Source organism: Coregonus clupeaformis, chromosome 26 (genome assembly GCF_020615455.1).
Source record: "Coregonus clupeaformis isolate EN_2021a chromosome 26, ASM2061545v1, whole genome shotgun sequence".
In the NCBI taxonomy this organism is placed as follows: Eukaryota; Metazoa; Chordata; class Actinopteri; order Salmoniformes; family Salmonidae; genus Coregonus; species Coregonus clupeaformis.
This window is the reverse complement of record NC_059217.1, coordinates 30,843,737-30,866,560: the sequence shown is the minus strand read 5'-3', so window position 1 is coordinate 30,866,560 and position 22,824 is coordinate 30,843,737. Positions and strand designations below refer to the sequence as shown.

The following is a 22,824-nucleotide window of genomic DNA, read 5'->3' as shown; positions in this document are numbered from 1 at the left end:
TCCTACATTAATTTCACATTTCCACAAACTTCAAAGTATTTCCTTTCAAATGGTATCAAGAATATGCATATTCTTGCTTCAGGTCCTGAGCTACAGGCATATATTTGGGTATGTCATTTTAGGCGAAAATTGAAATAAAGAGTCCGATCCTTAAGAGGTTAACACTTTTGTGTTATTTCGTAGTTTTGATGGCTTCACTATTATTCTACAATGTTGAAAATAGTAAAAATCAAGAAAAACTATTGAATGAGTAGGTGTGTCCAAACCTTTGACTGGAACTGTATGTTAATGTGGGCTATTGTTAGCAGTTTTGGGGGATTCTTGATTGTTTTTATTGCTTTAATTGGAGGCTTATCAGAGGTAGACATGACGGTGATATTCATGTTTGAGGTGATAGTGCAAGGGTGAGCTGCACACAGTGGACTTCCTACTGGGGCAAACCGCCTCAGTGCTAACAGTATAATTCAGGTGTGTGTGTGTGTGCGTTTGCCTGCATGCATGTGTCAGTAAATGTTGTAGTCAATATGTGTTTATCTGTGCTCTCTTTTATTGTCTTTTGGTTTCTGTAGTTTTTCAGTCTTTTGCTTTCTCTTTTTCAGTCTCTTTTCCCGTAATTCCTTGTCTCAGTGTTTATACTGTTACCTCCCTACATGCTCAGGTTCTGTGAGAGCACACTTCCCTCTCTCCTGCAGACCCCTGGTATTTACACATGGCTTCTGGAATGTTTCTTGTGTGGTTGGCCTCTAAACCCCTCTCCCTCTCTCTTTTTTAATTCTCTCTCGCTCCCTCTCTCTGTTACTCTCTCGCTCTCTGTGTTACACTCTCTCTCTCTCTCGCTGTTTCTCTCGCGCTCTCTCGCGTCGCTCGCTCTCTCTCCTGTTAGTGTTATTGTCTACTCTACTCTTCAGTCTGCCCATAACTATCACTGGTCTCTCCCATTCCAGTGAGTAGGTAAAGCTTTCAGGCCCAAAAAATAACAGAGAGGGGGACAGGGGAAGCCAGGGGAAACTGATTTAAAACACAACAGAGAAGATAATAGGGGAAGTTGATTTAAAGGGATCCACCCGGTAGTTTGTCTTCTGTGCAGGTGAATGCTCTAGTCTAGCTAGCTCCTGAGAGGAACAATGGGGGAGGAGGTTCTATAGGGGGTATTGTGCACTATTAATTTTGATTAATAACTTCCAGATATGATGAGAATAATGAGAGCTGTGTGTGCGCGAATATGTGTGTGTGTATGTACAGTTGAAGTCATACGTTTACATACACTAAGGTTGGAGTCATTAAAACTTGTTTTTCAACCACTCCACACATTTCTTGTTAACAAACTATAGTTTTGGCAAGTCGGTTAGGACATCTACTTTGTGCATGACACATGTAATTTTTCCAACAATTGTTTACAGACAGATTATGTCACTTATAATTCACTGTATCACAATTCCAGTGGGTCAGAAGTTTACATACACTAAGTTGACTGTGCCTTTAAACACCTTGGGAAATTCCAAAGCTTCTGATAGGCTAATTGACATCATTTGAGTCAATTGGAGGTGTACCTGTGGATGTATTTCAAGGCCTACCTTCAAACTCAGTGCCTCTTTGCTTGGCATCATGGGAAAATCAAAAGAAATCAGCCAAGACCTCAGAAAAATAATTGTGGACCTCCACAAGTCTGGTTCATCCTTGGGAGCAATTTCCAAATGCCTGAAAGTACCACGTTCATCTGTACAAACAATAGTACGCAAGTATAGACACCATGGGACCATGCAGCCGTCATACTGCTCAGGAAAGAGACGTGTACTGTCTCCTAGAGATGGATATACTTTGGTACAAACAACAACAAAGGACCTTGTGAAGATGCTGGAGGAAATAGGTACAAAAGTATCTATATCCACAGTAAAACGAGTCCTATATTGACATAACCTGAAAGGCCGCTCAGCAAGGAAGAAACCACTGCTCCAAAACCGCCATAAAAAAGCCAGACTACGGTTTGCAACTGCACATGGGGACAAAGATCATACTTTTTGGAGAAAAGTCCTCTTGTCTGATGAAACAAAATAGAACTGTTTGGCCATAATGACCATTGTTATGTTTGGAGGAAAAAGGGGAAGCCTTGCAAGCCGAAGAACACCATCCCAACCGTGTAGCACGGGGGTGGCAGCATCATGCTGTGGGGGTGCTTTGCTGCTCAAGACATCAGTCAGGAAGTTAAAGCTTGGTCGCAAATGGGTCTTCCAAATGGACAATGACCCCAAGCATACTTCCAAAGTTGTGGCAAAATGGCTTAAGGACAACAAAGTCAAGGTATTGGAGTGGCCATCACAAAGCCCTAACCTCAATGCGAGCAAGTGGCCTACAAACCTGACTCAGTTACACCAGCTCTGTCAAGAGGAATGGGCCAAAATTCACCCAATTTATTGTAGGAAGCTTGTGGAAGGCTACCCAAAACCTTTGACCCAAGTTAAACAATTTAAAGGCAATTCTACAAAATACTAATTGAGTATGTAAACTTCTGACCCACTGGGAATGTGATGAAATAAATAAAAGCTGAAATAAGTCATTCACTCTACTATTATTCTGACATTTCAAATTCTTAAAATATGGTGGTGATCCTAACTGACCTAAGACATGGAATTTTTACTAGGATTAAATGTCAGGAATTGTGAAAAACTGAGTTTAAATGTTTTTGGCCAAGGTGTATGTAAACTTCTGACTTCAACTGTATGTATGTGTGTGTATGTTTGCTTGCCTGAATATGTGTGTATGCGTGCAGGAATGTGAATGGGTATTTTTGCTGCGTATGTGTGTTTGGGGTTCGGCAGCAGTCATGCCCATGGTTCATTGCCATCTGGAAGTGGTTCTACATCGTTCTGTCCTAACTGAGGAGTCTTTGTCCTCTGTGTGTCAGACTGTCAGGGGCTTACCGGTTGAATCTCTCAGGCTGGATGAAAATGACTACATTGACCATGATCCTTTGCTAGTTACGGCCATTTTCACCATAATCCTTAGTGATTTTTTGGTGCCATTCAGCCCCATTCAGGAATATGGCGAGCTTCAAATTCAAATGCTTCATGCACCATCAGGAGTTTTCAGTGGATTACATCAGCGCTATCACTATTTACTGGTTTTAATGTCTATTACATCAGAGAGAGAGGAGGGACACACGCCAGGAGAAAAAGGAGAGTAAAATACTAAGAGTAGAGAATAGCGGACGGTTAGTTTCCCAGACAGAGATTAAAACTAGTCCTGGACTAAGAAATTATTATTTTTTAAACTATAATTTGAATACACCAATGGTAACATCTTATTCTCTTACCTAATTTAAATTTAACCAATATCACAGAAGGCGTGTTCACAGAAGGCAGTGGTTTACATACAGTGAGGTAAAAAAGTATTTGATCCCTTGCTGATTTTGTACGTTTGCCCACTGACAAAGAAATGATCAGTCTATAATTTTAAAGGTAGGTTTATTTTAACAGTGAGAGACAGAATAACAACAAAAAAATCCAGAAAAACGCATATAAATTGATTTGCATTTTAATGAGGGAAATAAGTATTTGACCCCCTCTCAATCAGAAAGATTTCTGGCTCCCAGATGTCTTTTATACAGGTAACGAGCTGAGATTAGGAGTACACTCTTAAAGGGAGTGCTCCTAATCTCAGTTTGTTACCTGTATAAAAGACACCTGTCCACAGAAGCAATCAATCAATCAGATTCCAAACTCTCCACCATGGCCAAGACCAAAGAGCTCTCCAAGGATGTCAGGGGCAAGATTGTAGACCTACACAAGGCTGGAATAGGCTACAAGACCATCGCCAAGCAGCTTGGTGAGAAGGTGACAACAGTTGGTGTGATTATTCGCAAATGGAAGAAACACAAAAGAACTGTCAATCTCCCTCGGCCTGGGGCTCCATGCAAGATCTCACCTCGTGGAGTTGCAATGATCATGAGAACGGTGAGGAATCAGCCCAGAACTACACAGGAGGATCTTGTCAATGATCTCAAGGCAGCTGGGACCATAGTCACCAAGAAAAGAATTGGTAACACACTACGCTGTGAAGGACTGAAATCCTGCAGCGCCCGCAAGTTCCCCCTGCTCAAGAAAGCACATATACAGGGCCGTCTGAAGTTTGCCAATGAACATCTGAATGATTCAGAGGAGAACTGGGTGAAAGTGTTGTGGTCAGATGAGACCAAAATGGAGCTCTTTGGCATCAACTCAACTCGCCGTGTTTGGAGGAGGAGGAATGTTGCCTATGACCCCAAGAACAGCATCCACACCGTCAAACATGGAGGTGGAAACATTATGCTTTGGGGGTGTTTTTCTGCTAAGGGGACAGGACAACTTCACCGCATCAAAGGGACGATGGATGGGGCCATGTACTGTCAAATCTTGGGTGAGAACCTCCTTCCCTCAGCCAGGGCATTGAAAATGGGTCGTGGATGGGTATTCCAGCATGACAATGACCCAAAACACAGGGCCAAGGCAACAAAGGAGTGGCTCAAGAAGAAGCACATTAAGGTCCTGGAGTGGCCTAGCCAGTCTCCAGACCTTAATCCCATTTAAAATCTGTGGAGGGAGCTGAAGGTTCGAGTTGCCAAACGTCAGCCTCGAAACCTTAATGACTTGGAGAAGATCTGCATAGAGGAGTGGGACAAAATTCCTCCTGAGATGTGTGCAAACCTGGTGGCCAACTACAAGAAACATCTGACCTCTGTGATTGCCAACAAGGGTTTTGCCACCAAATACTAAGTCATGTTTTGCAGAGGTGTCAAATACTTATTTCCCTCATTAAAATGCAAATCAATTCATAACATTTTTTACATGCGTTTTTCTGGATTTTTTTGTTGTTATTCTGTCTCTCACTGTTCAAATAAACCTATCATTAAAATCATAGACTGATCATGTCTTTGTCAGTGGGCAAACGTACAAAATCAGCAGGGGATCAAATACTTTTTTCCCTCACTGTAGCTAGGTAGTCTACTTGTGCCAAAATTTGACTGCAGCATGTCAGCAAATATAATTTGTGGTTTCACCTATTCATCTCAGGCAAAGATACTTGAATGTTTCCGCTTTCATCTGGTTTGGTGCAGGCCCCCAGTGTCTGGTCTGGAGCGTGAAGTCACAAGCTCTGCTGGCAAAAGCTCTGGTCTGCCCTAGAAAGCCTATGTAAATTACGATCGCCAGAACAGCCAAGTTCAATCCCCACAGTGAATTACTACAAATCGAGATATTTAATTAAATATTGTCTGTCCGGCAGGCTACGATCGGAGGTTACCAGTTGAATCTCTCAGGCAGGATGAAAATGACTACATTGACCATGATCCTTTGCTAGTTACGGCCATTTTCACCATAATCCTTAGTGATTTTTTGGTGCCATTCAGCACCATTCAGCAATATGGCGAGCTTCAAATTCAAATGCTTCATGCACCATCAGGAGTTTTCAGTGGATTACGTCAGCGCTATCACTATTTACTGGTTTTAATGTCTATGGTCTGGTGATAGCTAGTAATTGGCTAGCTACATTGTATAAAATGTCCTGTAATTTGCTGGCAGCACAGAAGCCAGTAAATTACTGTAGAGTTATAGGACCTTTACTCTAACACAAATTTACAGCATATTACTGAAACACCCGACTACAGTAACATGCTGTATTTCTAGAATTTACAATGCATTACTGGAAGCACATTGGTTAGTAAACTGTTGCAGATTTACAGTCGTCAGGATGTCATGTGATGGTTCCAGATAGTCCTAAACCATCCCAAACCATTATATGTAAAGTAATAAAATGGTATGGTGGTTTTAAAGGTCCCGAACAGTCATTCTGATTCCCATGTAAAATAGCCTTTTGAGTGACTAAAGCATTTAGCAAAAACACTCATTTCGTTGATGGGGGCTGGGCCAATTGCTCCTCTCACAGCCTGTGCATAGCTCTGCCTGCCGGGCTGTGGCTCCTCCAGGTGTGGATTTGCAGTGGGGGGGAAGGGGGTGGTAGGCCTCGTCTGGGCGGGTCTGAAGCTGGGCTGGGGTGGTCTGTGCTGCGCTGGCTGTGGTGGGCGTTGAGGTTAGTGGTGCTGTGGCCGTGGCCGTGGCGTCCAGGGTGCTGGTCTGGGGTGTTGTCTTGGTGATCTCGGTGGAGGTGGAGATTGCTCCGCTGTTCCTGGGTGGAGAGGTCGGGCTGCGGTTAAAAGCGACGTCCTTGAGAGTCTTGGCAAGGATGGGGACTGTCTCCCTGTACAGGTGAACATGGTCATAGAGACAGTCCAGATCAAGGGTGGGATGGTGGGCCAGGTGTACATTGAGTCGCAGGGCACAGTCCTGGGAAAGGCTGGCATTTTATTATTTGGATCGTGGCAGGGTGGAAGTCCTTCATCTGTAGAAGGGTTGACACCACGATCCTTGAGTTGGGAAAGATTGCGGAAGCCATCTCAATCATTCCCCTTAGTGAAGTCGCCACCATCTCCTGCTGAGCACGCAGGTCGTTGCTTCCGGTGTGTATGATTATGTGGCTTGGCGACCCAAGCTGGGCCTTATTAAGCAGCTCCATGGCACTCTGTGTTGTTGGGCACCACACCTTTCTCATTTTGTGTCTACGGAAAAGTTTCTCCTACTGAACAAACTTCCCATTTGAGTCCATCAACAGGACGATGTCAGCCAGTGTTTCTTCTGGAATGGAGGGGGTAGAGTGGGGGCTGGTGGATGTTGGAGCTGGGGTGTGGCTGGTCTGTGCCGTTGCCGCTGTCAGTGGGAGGCTGTTCTGTGAGCTGGGGAGGCGTGCAGCAGGCAGGGCAGGGGAGCACAGGAGGCTGCTGAGGGGAGGAAGGCTTATAATAATGTCCGGAATGGAGCGAATGGCATCAAACACCTATAAACCATGTGTTTGATGTATTTCATACCATTCCACCTATTCCGCTCCAGTCATTACCACTAGCCCGTTCTCCCCAATTAAGTAGCCACCAACCTCCTGTGCTGAGGAGGCCTGGCTGGTTGAGGTGGGCTCCTCTGCTGTGTGAGGGCAGGTCACAGAGTGGTGATCTAGCTGCTCCTGCAGCCTGTCCTCTGTTCTCTTTCTCTGCTGCAGCTCCTCTCTTAGTGTGGTCAGCTCGTTATTACTGCTTTGCCTGTCTTTTTGGAGCTCTCTCACCTCCTTTGTTAGATCAGCCAGCTCTCTCTTGAGTCCATCTCTCTCTTGCTGGACCTCTTTCAGTTGTGCTGCAAGGCTGCGGTCCTGCTCTGTCCGCACCTTGGTTAGGAGATCCTCTAAGGTGTGGATGTCTGGTTGCTGTTTGCTCACATTCTCCCTGAGCAGGACCACCTCCTTCTCCAGTTTGGTGAACTGAGCTTGCTCTGCACTGAGGGGGTCACTCTCTTCCTGGGGCGTGTCCTCCACTATGGTGGGAAGATAGGTGCTGGATGTGCCTTTTTGGGTGGGGAGAGTGGGGGTGAGGGTGGTGCTGGTGGAGTTTCCCTTGTGGGAGGGCATGTCACTAGTGGTGTCCTTCTCTCTCTCTCTCTGCTCTTCCCTTAATTGTCTGAAAGTCTGTTTCAAATAGCCTAAGGTTAACATGCACCATGACAGTCCCAGTCTTGTAGAGGTTGATTTGTTATCATGGTGCTGTCAGGGTCTTCTGTCTCGTTTACTTTCAGCTTCCACCCATTACAGATTCCCTCGTTCTTTATGGATGGGTAGTGAGAGCAGACTGCTGACCGCCATACATTTGGCTGGTCAGTGAGAAAGATTAAATTACTCACATCACTGTTTTTGTACAGGTCTGTGAAAATGGTTTCTGGCCTCCCCTTTAGTAGTTTCTGTTTAAAATATTTCCTCGTTGTGTCATTTTTGGCCTCTGGAGGGTAGAGAATGGAATCCACGCTGAGGGGGGACATGGCGCTTGTGGGCTCTGCTGCTCTGTTCTGCTGTTGCTTCACTGTTGCCATGGCAACCATTTTTTGTTTGTCTGCTGCTGTTGCTAGCTAGCTCTAATTTAGCTAAAAAAAAAAAAAGAGTGAAAAATCTTCACACACACAAAAAAATAAATGTTTAAAGTTAGAGTCTGTGCTGCTTTTTGGTTTACTCACTCAGTTTGGTCATTTGTTCTAGCTCAATATTTAGCTTGCTGGCAAGGTTTGTGTTGTGTAGCTGGCTAGGGAGAGTCAAAACTTCTTTAATTTGAGGTGCAAAGTTACTTTTTTATATATTCTGATTGAATCGAGTTGTTGTTCATCATTCCTTGTCTTTAATTATTTTTAGATTTGAGATGTTTATCTCATTTTAAAAACAAAAAACTGAGAAATAAATCATGTCTGTAGCTCTCTCTCTCGCTCTCGTGACAGAACATATGGCTGCAGTACAGAGCTAATACACATGATTCGGTGAGAACTCACAAAGAGCAGTGTGTAAGAAAACAACTCAGGGACTGTAAATCTGAGACTTGCTACAGTAAGATAAATTAGAAGCAAACTTATTTTGGAAGTGGGGAACTGAACGGGTTATGTTAAAAGAAGGACCTTCATACAAACCTCTAGTCACATACTGTACTGTACTGTATGCACCATAGAGTTGGATAGCATTTGACCCAAAGCTTGTTTTAGCATGGGCAGCTATTAAGCATCTCAAAGATATATGAGCTCTCTAGTAGCCTAGTATGCACCTACCTGTAATGTTAAAGAGGAAGCCATGCCACAGTCTTAAAGGGATGTTGTTTTTATTTTCTTGCAGATTCCCGAAGTTTCCTGGACAGTAGTATGAACCGCACTCCAGCCTCGTCGGATGGAGAGCTTTTCTGCTCGGAAGTGTCCATCACTCCCGCCGCCTGTCAGAGAATGTTCAGCTCCATGCACTCTGTATCGTCAAGGAGCCCCGACCCACACAAAAACAAGTACTGTCTTTCTATCACACTGCAGTGTTTGTGTGTGTGTGTTTACTGTAGCTACATTTGTGCTTATACTTGATCATCCCCTTCTCTCTCTCTCTCTTCAGCCAAACCCCACCTCCAGTGTGGCTGGACAGGACTCCTATGTCCCTGTCCTCCCCGTTCATCCCCCCTTCCTCTCCCTCTCTGTCTCCCCTCAGCCTCCCCAATGCGCACAGATCTCCCCTGGGGGTCCAGAGGGACCAGGAGGGGTCTGGGGGCCAAAGCCAGGGTGAGAGGAACCAGGGTGACCAAAGCCAGGGGTACTTAGTCTCTCTGCTGCTGGGGAATGGAGTTCTGGGTCTGGAGGACAGCCTGTTGGAAGCCGTGGAGGGGCTGGGGGGCCTGAATCTAGGCCTGGGGCTTGGAGAGGGCGGACTGGCGGGACTGCCACCCTTGCTGCCTGAGAAGAGGGTACCGGGGCTGGCTGGGTCCCAGTCCCCCTCTCTCAGTGGATTCTCCAGCCCCCACAGTGGTAGTAGCCTCAGCATCCCCTTCCCCTCAGCCATGGCCCCTGCCCCTCTCAGAGGACTCAGCGCTGGTGGTGGTAGAGCCCCTTTGCCTGGATCAGGTATACACGCACACAGACACACAGTCAGGCAGACACACACACACACACACACACACACACCATCATTCCTGTTCCCAAAAACTCTAAGGCATTCTGCTACGATGACTACCGACCTGTAACACTCACTTCTGTAATAATGAAGTGCTTTGAAAGGCTGGTCATCGCACACATCAATTCCATCATCCCAGACACACTGGACCCACTCCAATTTGCATACCACCCCAACAGATCCACAGATGACGCATTCTCCATTCCACTCCACTCCACACTGCCGTCTCCAACCTGATCACCACGACTGACTATGAGACAGCCTACTAGGAGGCACTGCCCTTGAACGGAAGGCCCTACAGAGGGTGGTACGGATGGCCCTACAGAGGGTGGTACGGATGGCCCAGCACATCACCCGGGGTGAGCTCCCAGTCTATCCAGGATGTACATGCCAGGCAGTGTCTGAGAAAGGCCCGAACAATTGCCAAAGACTCCAGCCACCTGAGACATGGACTCTAGTCCATGCTCCTGTCCGGCAGGCGGTACCGGTGCATCAAGGCACAGACCAAAAGACTCGTAATCAGCTTCTATCCCCTGGCTATAAGACTGTTAAATGGCTAACAATTACTGCTCTCCCTCTCCCACAGACTTTCCGCACTGACTCTATGCCCATCCACAGGTATCCACCCACTCAGACAGACACACCTTCACTGTCAGTCTTACTCACACACACACAGTAGTGTAGTGAAGGGTATATGCAGGTATACGCCGTATACCCACTTATTTTTCAGTGGGCATTGCATATACTCACTTCTTAATCCCCATTGATACTTATCAAAGTAGTTTATTATAGGTATATGCCGTATCAATTAATAGGTCTGATGGAACAGATTGGAATGTTTACGTGAAAATGTTGATAAACTATTATTTCTTCACATTTTAGGCGCAGCAATGTACACACGGCAGTAGGCCTACGTAGGCCTACGTGTGAATGTTGCAAAATGCAATTTGCGGGAAAACACTGTTCTAAAATGCGCACCGCACATGCAAGCGGTTTCGTGGACAGAGATGGGAAATATCCATTAGAAAGAGGGGAGATCTAAAGATGCAACAACTATCATGGGTCGCTAATATGATTAGGATAATGCCTTTGGCTGCTAGACAATGAAAGAAAGTTAAAAGAAAACCAATAGAACAGGAGAATGCATATGAGTAAGTCTTTATAAAAATAATTGTCTCCACGATTCTAAGGTGGGCTTTTGTCTATAGGCTACTTTGAAGCAAGGTAAGACATGCCTCATAATATGAAGTAAAACGTCCAGGTTTCAAACAATTAAGGAACAGGAAAAATATAGCGACGCTAATGATCGGCCTAACCATCTTCTGGTAGATGCAAAGTGTGACTGAGAACGAAAACTTGAAGGAATTGAGGAATATCTGAAACCTTTGAATTTCAGACTCAGTTTATCTGTTTCAATAGTAACCTACTATTAGCCTACTGCACAGTACAGCTTGGGTTGGCCTGACTGTGAAAGACCAATATGGGATTGATCATTTTAGGTCATTCAGAGTGTATGTCACTGTTTCTCATATAATCTTTCACACTGGGCACCTTTCCTTAGTTGGGCGGGCCGTTTGGAAACATGTTGGCAGAATTAGAGTATACCAACTTCTCCAGGCACCACACCCTCACTCACATACTCATTACTGACGTCATACACTTACACCCAAAAGGTACACACGACCTCACAACTACGCTGCTACTAAAATGATTGTTGATTCGATGTAGAGTACCAGTCAAAAGTTGACACACCTACTCATTCAAGGGTTTTTCTTTATTTTTACTATTTTCTACATTGTAGAATAATAGTGAAGACATCAAAACTATGAAATAACACATATGGAATCATGTAGTAACCAAAAAAGTGTTAAACAAATCAAAATATATTTTATATTTGAGATTCTTCAAATAGCCACCATTTGCCTTGACAGCTTTGCACACTCTTTGCATTCTCTCATTCGCTGTGTACTACTCCCTTATACGAGATCTTCAGTTTCTTGGCAATTTCTCGCAAGGAATAGCCTTCATTTCTTAGAACAAGAATAGACTGATGAGTTTCAGAAGAAAGGTATTTGTTTCTGGCCATTTTGATCCTGTAATCGAATCCACAATTGCTGATGCTCCAGATACTCAACAAGTCTCAAGAAGGCCTGTTTTATTGCTTCTTTAATCAGCACAACAGTTTTCAGCTGTGCTAACATAATTGCAAAAGGGTTTTCTAATTATCAATTAGCTTTTTAAAATGATAAACTTGGATTAGCAAACACAACGTGCCATTGGAACACAGGACTGATGGTTGCTGATAATGGGCCTCTGTACGCCTATGTCAATATTCCATAAAAAAAATTGCCGTTTCCAGCTACAATAGCCATTTACAACATTAACAATGTCTACACTGTCTGATTAATTTGATGTTATTTTAAAGGACAAAACATTTGATTTTCTTTCGAAAACAAGGACATTTCTAAGTGACCCCAAACTTTTGAACGGTAGTGTACATATCTACTTAAAATACTCCACTATCCCTCCACATTGTAAATTTGGTACTGGTACTGACCCTGTATATAGCTGACATTTATCTGAAATGTAGTTGTTTTTCCCTCTCTTATTTGGTGTGTTTTTGTTGTCATTGTGTTAGTTATACTATTTGATACTCAATACTGCACTGTTGGGTAGGGCTTGCAAGTTAAGCATTTCACTGTACTTGTGCATGTGACAAATAAAACCTCATTACACCCTCAGTCTGTCCCATGTTGTAAACATGTATAGACAGCTGTACATTGACTCTCACCCATACATACAAAGACAATGGCATGCCTGATTTCACACTCAACCATACTGTCGCACACAATGTTTACTGTGTCTCAAAAATATGTGTATATTCTATAGTTCTCTCTTTCTCTCTCTTTACACCAAGTGGTTGTCTCTGTCTGTGCGTTGTGTTGCAGACCCGTTTTCCAGTAAGCAGGACACTGTGAAGTTTGTTCAGGACACGTCCAAATTCTGGTACAAGCCTGACATATCTAGAGATCAAGGTAAATATTGTTTCCGGATATTAGACGGGTGCTGCAAGAACGCTTTCTGTGTGTGTGTGTGTGTGTTGGCTTGGATATTTTATTTCCAGCACAGTTCCAGCCATTATGCTAGATGTGCATTACACATTGTGCAACCAGGCCAGAGCAGTACAGTTCGGCTTGGCTCTGTTTGTCTCAGTAGTCTGAAAAGGGCATCACAGTAACTACTGACTATGACATGTAGGTGTTGTGACTGTGTTAAACTTCATTTTTTGACTCCTGTTGTGCTCTGTAGCCATCGGTTTGCTGAAGGACAGAGAACCTGGATCCTTCATTGTCAGGGACAGTCACTCGTTCCGCGGAGCCTACGGATTGGCTATGAAGGTGGCCACACCTCCTCCCTCTGTCCTGACACAGAGCAAGAAAGGTGGATGTGGTAGGCTACAAATTTCTGCATCCCAAATGGCATGCTATTCCCTATAAAGTGCCCTTCATTTGACCAGAGCCCTATGGGAATAGGGTGCCATTTGGGGCGCAGACTCAGAGGTCCATAAGTTCCAACATGGTCTTATTAGAATATGTCATAACATTTTACCATTGTAGTTATATGTCACTTCTGACTTTCTTCTAATGAGATATGTCTGTCAGACCAGGTCGGTGTAGGGTGAAATTGCCCATAGATGCTGATCCTGTGTCAGTTTAGCATTTTTCCCGCTAATGGTTAGGATTGGGGGAGGGGAAGCTGATCCTAGATCTGTACCTAGGGCACTGGCCATTTCCCCACACCTCTTTGATGTCACTTCCTATCTCCAAAGTGGGTGGCGACCTATCCAATGAGCTGGTGAGGCACTTCCTGATTGAGTGCACACAGAAAGGGGTGTGGCTTAAGGGCTGTCCCAATGAACCCTACTTTGGTAAGGACATATTCCTGTGTGTTGTGCTGTGTGCCTATGTATGTATGTATGTATGTATGTATGTATGTATGTATGTACAGTAAGGGAAAAAAGTATTTGATCCCCTGCTGACTTTGCCCACTGACAAAGACATGATCAGTCTATCATTTTAATGGTAGGTTTATTTGAACAGTGAGAGACAGAATAACAACAAAAAAATCCAAAAAAACGCATGTAAAACATGTTATAAATTGATTAGCATTTTAATGAGGGAAATAAGTATTTGACCCCTCTGCAAAACATGACTTAGTACTTGGTGGCAAAACCCTTGTTGGCAATCACAGAGGTCAAACATTTCTTGTAGTTGGCCACCAGGTTTGCACACATCTCAGGAGGAATTTTGTCCCACTCCTCTTTGCAGATCTTCTACAACTCATTAAGGTTTCTAGGCTGACGTTTGGCAACTTTCAGCTCCCTCCACAGTTTGTATATGGGATTAAGGTCTGGAGACTGGCTAGGCCACTCCAGATCCTTAATGTGCTTCTTCTTGAGCCACTCCTTTGTTGCCTTGGCCGTGTGTTCTGGGTCATTGCCATGTTTGACGGTGGGGATGGTGTTCTTTGGGTCATAGGCAGCATTCCTCCTCCTCCAAACACGGCGAGTTGAGTTGATGCCAAAGAGCTCGATTTTGGTCTCATCTGACCACAACACTTTCACCCAGTTCTCCTCTGAATCATTCAGATGTTCATTGGCAAACTTCAGACGGGCCTATATATGTGCTTTCTTGAGCAGGGGGACCTTGCGGGCGCTGCAGGATTTCAGTCCTTCACGGCGTAGTGTGTTACCAATTGTTTTCTTGGTGACTATGGTCCCAGCTGCCTTGAGATCATTGACAAGATCCTCCCGTGTAATTCTGGGCTGATTCCTCACCATTCTCATGATCATTGCAACTCCACGAGGTGAGATCTTGCATGGAGCCCCAGGCCGAGGGAGATTGACAGTTCTTTTGTGTTTCTTCCATTTGCGAATATCGCACCAACTGTTGTCACCTTCTCACCAAGCTGCTTGCGAATGGTCTTGTAGCCCATTCCAGCCTTGTTTAGGTCTACAATCTATCCCTGACATCCTCGGAGAGCTCTTTGGTCTTGGCCATGGTGGAGAGTTTGGAATCTGATTGATTGATTGCTTCTGTGGACAGGTGTCTTTTATACAGGTAACAAGCTGAGATTAGGAGCACTCCCTTTAAGAGTGTGCTCCTAATCTCAGCTCGTTACCTGTATAAAAGACACCTGGGAGCCAGAAATCTTTCTGATTGAGAGGGGGTCAAATATTTATTTCCCTCATTAAAATGCAAATCAATTTATAACATTTTTGACATGCATTTTTCTGGATTTTGTTGTTGTTATTCTGTCTCTCATTGTTCAAATAAACCTACCATTAAAATTATAGACTGATCATTTCTTTGTCAGTGGGCAAATGTACAAAATCAGCAGGGGATCAAATACTTTTTTCCCTCACTGTATGTATGTATGTATGTGTATATCTGTTCTGTTCTGTTCTGGTGTGTTGTGTTGTGTGCATAAATGCACTGTATGGGTGCATATGTTCAGTTGTGTGAAGTAATACAATGTATTCCTCTGGTGGACATACTCAGTAGTGCATCTAAACAGGTCCACAAAATCTGGTCCAAAAAATATTATTGGTTGACCATCGACTAGATGGCAAGGTATATGAAAGCATCTGAGACAGTGTTTTCTGTTCCTCACAGGAAGTCTGACTGCGTTGGTCTGTCAACATTCCATTACCCACTTGGCCCTGCCCTGCAACCTCATCATCCCCGACAGAGGTAAGAATGTGTGTGTTTCCTTGTGTTTCTATAAATACAATTATATCAGTTCCAACTAAACTTCCCTTTTCTTCCTGTGTTGTCAGACCCTCTGGAAGAGACAAGTGAGCCTTCAACACAGTCAGTAACCAACTCTGCTGCTGAGCTACTCAAACAGGGAGCAGGTACTTTATAATCTCAGCTCTCTTCTCTGACATTGTGTGTGTGTTTGTCAACTTTCATTGTGTAACATGTATGCTTCTCCGTGTGGTTCCTGGGCTCAGTAGAGCTGCAGTCTCTGACTGGGTACCAGGCTGTATGTGTGTTACAGTGTGTAACGTGTGTGTGTGCGTGTTACAATGTGGAACGGGTGTGTGTCTCTCTCCCTAGCTTGCAATGTGTGGTTCCTGGGCTCAGTAGAGCTGGAGTCTTTGACAGGGTACCAGGCTGTGCAAAAGGCAGCCAGTCTGACTCTGGCCATGGACTCTCCTCCAACCTCCACTGTGGTCCACTTCAAAGTCTCAGCCCAGGGCATCACCCTCACCGACAATCAGAGGAAGTGAGTCATACACCCACTTGCATGATCACACATGCACGCATGTGAACACACATACAGTGGGGAAAAAAAAGTATTTAGTCAGCCACCAATTGTGCAAGTTCTCCCACTTAAAAAGATGAGAGAGGCCTGTAATTTTCATCATAGGTACACGTCAACTATTTTTTTTCTCCAGAAAATCACATTGTAGGATTTTTAATGATTTTATTTGCAAATTATGGTGGAAAATAAGTATTTGGTCACACAATGTGATTTTCTGGATTTTATTTCTTCTCAATTTGTCTGTCATAGTTGGCGTGTACCTATGATGAAAATTACAGGCCTCTCTCATCTTTTTCAGTGGGAGAACTTGCACAATTGGTGGCTGACTAAATACTTTGTTTCCCCACTGTACATACACACGTATGCGCTTGAGCACGCATACGTATGCATGCACACACACATAATGTAAAGAACCTCTTACAAAATAAGGGTACGGTATTGTTCCCTGGGTAACAAAAATATCTAAATACAGATAATGTACCTTCAGAATGATCTCACATGGGATTGTTCAGTAACTTTTTTGATACATGTGCGGATAAAAAGTATGAGGGTCCATTTTGGTACCCAATATTTTGAATATTAAGATACAATCATCACACTCTAGCTCTCGGCATATGGTGAAGGTACATTTCTGTTTCCCAATACATTGCAGAAAAGCAATGTATTGAAGGAAGGGACATGTTTTGTACGGTACAATTATTCATTTTTGCCACCTAAAAAGGCACATTTGTACCATATTCATTATCATTATCATATTTCCCAGCAGGCTCTACTGCAGGTTGATTTTTTTAGAATTGTTTTTAATATCTGTGTTTTTGCATGTACATTAATTGATTGATTCATCTTATGGTACACAAAGATAAATAACATACATTTTCTAAACTAATCCAATCAGTTAGTTAAATGTTCTGCACCAGTGACTTAAATGGTTGTTCCAGTTTAAATTACTTAGGTAGTCACAATGTTCTGAACCCTGGCAGTCATTCTGAAGGCAGGTTGCGGGTGAATAAAAATGCCAACTGTTTGATATCCTAACTCTGGCTGGATTCCTATAGAAATTACAAGGCTTCCAGAAGTTCTGGTTGGAAGATCCTTTCCTGGAAACGGGAGAGAGTAAGTGCAGGAAATCCAGAATCCTTCAACCAGGATCTCTGGGAATTTTGCAACCATACGTGCAGGCCTGATGTTGCCTGTAAACCATGAGGGTCAGGCTCCTGTATTAGGGTAAAATTAGGCCTCACAATAAGGCCTCATGAGATATGTAATGTATTGTCATAAAGAGTAAAATTTTAGCTTATTTTATTAGTTTTTTCAAAAATGATTTTTACAAGTAATTTTTCAGACCATGTCTCTGTCAATAACAAATACGGTCATGGGTGGTAACTCTACAATTCACTCGAAAAGGCAAGTCACACTTGTATTTTATATAGGAGGCATGGCTTAGTGCAGGGGTGGTTTTCAGTTATTTTTGGCCACCCTTGAGTGGAACTGTTGTACCAGTTTAAGTGGTCTTTGATAGAGGTAAAGTTTTGCAACTTTCAGTGAAGACACTGCGGTGGTTCCAAATAAAGAAAAATATATACCTTTTCTAAGAGCATGCTTTTGTATCTGTGGAGTATATGTAAGAAAGGTACTATCTATTAAGGGTATCCTCAGGTGGACTGTGAACCTGGGGTCCAAGCTCTGCGGGCTGCAATGCATGGGCCTTCAGGTTCTCTAGGATCAAGGGACAAGGCCAAGCGCATCTTAGAGGACCCCACACATGATCTTGCCCAATTTTTCTGAGCTGCTGCCCTCTAGAAGGAGATTAACGGTCCCACTGTTCAGCAAGAATAGGAGCAAGGTAAGTTTCATTCCATCAGCCATCAGGTTGCTGAACAGTGGGACATAGGACAGATGCAGGCCCAATACACGGTTGGACAGTAGGCCGCAGACTTTGAATACTGTATGTGAAAATTTAAATGTGTGACTTGTATACTAACTTTCCAGTTTTATGTACTGCATGTAATATATTGTGTTGTGATTGTGTATTTGTATGCTGACGTCACAAAATGTAAATGTAAAATAAAGTATACCGTATCGTATCTGAGGTACGAACTGGGGTATAATCATGTACCTGTAACTAAAGGTACAAAGGACTACCTTACAGGGTACCACCCAGTGACAAGCGTTGGTACCCCTTTAGGAACAAATCTAAGCCTTTTTTCCAATCTAGTTACGACATATATTGTATAGCTACACTACAATGTACTCAGTCACCCCTCACTGTCTCTGTCTGTAGGCTGTTCTTCAGGAGACACTACACTGTCAATACCGTCATATTCTGTGCCCTTGACCCACAGGACCGCAAGTGAGTACTGTACACTCTAGTGTGTGTGTGTGTGTGTGTGCGTGTGTGTGTCAGATAATCATGCATGGTAACTAACTATTCTCTCCTCACCAGGTGGAAAAGAGATGGCTGCTCCTCTGCTAAGTAAGTCATTCCCTCACTTCACCTCCTGTCTTTATTTTTCTCTCTCTTACTCGCTCTCTTTCTCTCGATCTCTCGTTCTCAATGTGTTTCACAATTTGTCTTTATATCTTTACATATCTCTCTCTATCCCTCAGAGAGATATCACTTCTCTTTTCTGAATTATTTGCTGAATAGCAACGGAAAATGTTTTACAATTAAAACAATACTTTCTTTTTGGAAAAATTTCGGTAGGTCCCTCTCCGTTTTGGCCCATATGTTTCTGTTGCATTCCTAGTGAACATGACCCTGGATTCTCCTGTTTGGCTTGAAGCTGAAGGCTTACTGAGCTTCTCTGCTGTTTCTCCTCCTGTCAGGATCTTTGGTTTCGTGGCGAGGAAGTCGATGACTGGGACAGAGAATGTGTGTCACCTGTTTGCTGAACACGACCCCGAACAACCCGCCAGCGCCATCGTCAACTTCATCTCCAAGGTGATGATTGGATCACTGAAGAAATAAAACTTGGACACACACACAGTTTGTCCTGCTGGTACATACTGCACTTAAATGTTGATGTAGAGAAGACTAATGTGTTGCATTATGGCATACTACCAGCATATTTTTATTGTATTTTATTTGTATTTAACCTTTATTTAACTAGGCAAGTCAGTTAAGAACAAATTCTTATTTACGATGACGGCCTACCCCGGCCAAACCCAGACGACGCTGTGACAATTGTGCGCCGCCCTATGGGACTTCCAATCACGGCCGGATTGTGATACAGCCTGGAATCGAACCAGAGTCTGTAGATGCTGTGCCTTAGACCGCTGTGCCACTCGGGAGCCCTGCCACCAGGGGTGTAGGGTGACATTTCCCCTAGACGCTGATCTTGGGTCAGTTTTTGCATTTTCCCCACTTATGGTTAAGGTTAAGATTAGGAGAGGGGGAAATCTGAACTGATCATAGATCTGTTCCTAGGGGAAACTTGACCCTGAAGTGCATCGAGGACCTTCTCAAGAAAACCAACGCTTATATTCATAAAGTCTGTTTATCAGAGGAGGCTGATGGGCAGAGATCATTGTAATGGCTGGAATGTACGGAACGGTATCAAACACATGGTTTCATTACAATGAGCCCGCCCTCCTATATTGCCGCCCACCAGCCACCACTGATATGTATGTATATGATCAGGATGTCATTGTAAAGGGAGAGAATCTGTCATGTATGTTAGTATTTTTAAGACATGTTTTCAACAACTTTATTTGTTTAACTGTAATCTATATTATATAATCACACAGCATTACTAGTCTGCCTTTACCTGCAGAGTGAAAGGCTCTCTACAAAGAAAAGGGTCACTTTTAATCACTTCAGCCAATCCTTTTTAACTCATATCATCAGTGAAACACAGGATACGCTACAATCCAGTGCTTGACTTGGACGGAACACACCAATATAAACAGTACCGGCACCCAAAAACATTTCAGTCCAAGTCAAGCACTGCTACAATCTACTGGGTTTGTTTAGAATCACTTTTTAATATAGATACTGTTTACTTTACTTTTCCTCTGTAAGCCATTTCATACTAGCATCAACTTAATAGTCAAGCCCCAACATGGAGTAGCACCATATGATAGAGTTTAAGATCAGAGCTAGAGCACTGATGTCTTAGACAAATCAGACCACACTGATCGGTTAAAAGCAGAATATCGTCTGCTGTTTTTTTATTAATTTCCTGACGATACTACATGTTGAATCGGCTCCGTTCGTCGACACCCAGCAGGTATCTCCTGCGTACGGCCCACGTTTGTTATATTAGACAAAAGCCTATATCTGGTGTCCCTTTCAACATATATTAACAGATTTTAAAAGATGTGGTTTTATACATTGGCTGAAATATTTATAATTGATGTCCATGTTTTTATAAATACGTGTATCTTTGGTAACATAATTGTCTTTGTATATTTAACATGATACATTGTTTGAAAGAAGAATAACTATGAAAAGATATGAAACAATGTAACATATTCTTGTGAAGAGTACTATGATTACTGTCTTGTTCTTGACAATGGCACGGTGTAGCACTGGTAACTGTGTGAGGAAGTTTGGGTCCCAAATGGCAACCTATTCCCTATGTAGTGCACTGAAGTAATGTACCTCTGGTCAAAGGTTGTGCACTATATTGGAAATAAGGTCCCATTTGGGATGTACCCGAAGTCTCTTCCTTGTCATGTTGTTGGAGAGGTGATGGGCAACCAACAGGGAACTGTTTTCCGTACTCACATGTCTGTGATCCATGTCTCGTATTTCTGTGTTTTCCAGCCCAAGAGCATAACTTGAGTACTGTATTGCACAGGAGGTTGGTGGCACCTTAATTGGGGAGGACGGGCTAGTGGTAACGGCTGGAGTGGAATGGTATCAAATACATCAAAGGTATGGTTTCCTGCCATTACCACGAGCCTGTCCTTCCCTCAGCAGCCTCCACTGCTCTACTGTAAGAATTTGTACATTCATGTTACTCTATCTTCACTCACATATTTTTGGACGATAGAAAAACAATAACTCTTATATTACATTCCTACTTTTGTCATTTAAGCTACAGCCACGTAGAGATGTTGTGTCCAAAACTTCCGGATTGAGCTAATGGTATTTCATCATCCGTTGATGATTGTCGAACAAAAACTGCACAAATCGTCTGTCTGTTTACATATGCAACTCGTCCTAAAATAGTTGCTATGAGTTAAACTTTTGATGGACAAAAACAGACAACTGATGAATGCAGATATGGTTTCGTCTGTATACATGCGTCTCTGTGTGGCCGCAGCCTTATGAAAATGTAATTTGAGTTTTTTTGCCAGTAGATGGCGATGATCAATCACAAAATAAACAAATGCAGGATGTCTTTGGTGTGTGTGTTACAGTATTTCTTTAACTGTCAGTGCACCAATTCTGCTATTTTGTGTTTTTTTTGCACTGATCTTAACTTTTTCAGTACATAATGTTTCCACCATCGTTTCCTATGACCGAAAAGATCCTGGACATCAGAACAGCACTCACTAACCTTGATTTGGATGAAGATTTCTACTTCAATGAGTCGGCGAAGCAAGACATACTGCTCATACGGACCAGGCCTTAATCCCAGAGACTTGGAAAAGAGAAAGTGAGGCTGACTTGCAGGCACCCTAACGAAAATACATCGGTGAATAAATAAACCTCCTCCACCCTCAGTTCTATTGGCGAACGTACAATCACTGGAGAAAAAACTGGACAAGTACCATTCGAGACTATCCTATCAACGGGACCTGAAGAACTGTAATATCTTCTGTTTCTCAGAGTCGTGGCTGAACTAGGACATGGATAATATACATCTAGCAAATGTTTCTATGCATCGGCAGGACAGAACGGCAGCGTCGGGTAAGCTCAAGGGGGGAGGTGTGTGTCTTTGTTAACAACACCTGGTGCACAATCTCTAGTATTAAGGAAGTCTCGAGGTTCTGCTCGCCTGAGTTAGAATACCTCATGATAAGCTTTAGACCATACTATTTACCAAGATAGTTTTCATCTATACTAAGCTAACATGTGGAATTGTTTTAAGGATGGTCATACCATGGATCATTTAGCCATTTGATTTTTAATTTTAGGACCCCTTTATGTATCCCCAAAAAATATTGTCTGTCTCCTATATCTAGGAGATATACGAAAGCTCAGGAAATATATATATTTTTTTTTTACACACATTTAACCCCTTATCTTTGATGGCACAAAACTACCTGCATACTTCCATTTGTTTGAATGGGTTAACTTCAGACGAGTCCCGTGACACTTATGGGGTCGTAGAGCAATACGTAGCACACCATCGTGTTCGTGAGAGTCTCCCTTTTCCATAGAGTGGTAGGCCAAACCGTTCGGACGCTACAGACGTTTTAGTGAGAAGACCTATTTTCGAGATGTCTTATGGTCTGACAAACACCGCTGTAGCTCGGCCACCTTCCACTGCAGATGCGGAAGGCCGACATAGGCAGATGTGGTGGATTGAGATGCAGCCCATGCAAAAAACTGATATCTGTAGCTAAAACTGATGGATTTTGATGGGAATATTATAAATTATGTTACTTAGATTGACGCACAGGTGATTAATTGACTATTTAACAGTCTGGCTATTTAGCAATCTTATGGCTTTGGGGTAAAAGCTGTCTCTGAGAGCCGATGCTCCGGTACCGTTTGCCAGACGGTGGCAGAGTGAACAGTCTATAGCTTGGGTGGCTGGAGTCTTTGGCAATTCTTCGGGCCTTCCTCTGACACCCCCTGATATAGAGGTCCTGGATGGCAGGGAGCTTGGCCCCAGTGATGTACTGGGCTGTCCGCATCACCCTCTGTAGCGCTTTGCGGTCAAGGGCGGTGCAATTGCCATACCAAGCAGTGATGCAGCCAGTCAAGATGCACTTGATGGAGCAGCTGTAGAACTTTTTGAGGATCTGAGGACCCATGCCAAATCTTTTCAGCCTCCTGAGGGGTTAAAG

At 43.4% G+C, this 22,824-nt stretch overlaps 1 protein-coding gene across 1 annotated transcript in view; it reads left to right on the top strand.

Moving 5' to 3' along the window:
* Nucleotides 1–19,000, top strand: part of LOC121540477 (tensin-3) — a 90,910-nt gene extending 71,910 nt beyond the window's left edge. Inside the window, 11 exon segments of the mRNA XM_045207624.1 lie at nucleotides 8,716–8,875; nucleotides 8,977–9,479; nucleotides 12,477–12,563; nucleotides 12,838–12,969; nucleotides 13,358–13,456; nucleotides 15,204–15,281; nucleotides 15,368–15,445; nucleotides 15,651–15,819; nucleotides 18,140–18,208; nucleotides 18,302–18,331; nucleotides 18,685–19,000. Of these exon segments, the coding sequence (XP_045063559.1) occupies nucleotides 8,716–8,875; nucleotides 8,977–9,479; nucleotides 12,477–12,563; nucleotides 12,838–12,969; nucleotides 13,358–13,456; nucleotides 15,204–15,281; nucleotides 15,368–15,445; nucleotides 15,651–15,819; nucleotides 18,140–18,208; nucleotides 18,302–18,331; nucleotides 18,685–18,826 (1,547 nt within the window). The 3' untranslated portion in view covers nucleotides 18,827–19,000.
* Nucleotides 19,001–22,824: the final 3,824 nt, after the last annotated feature.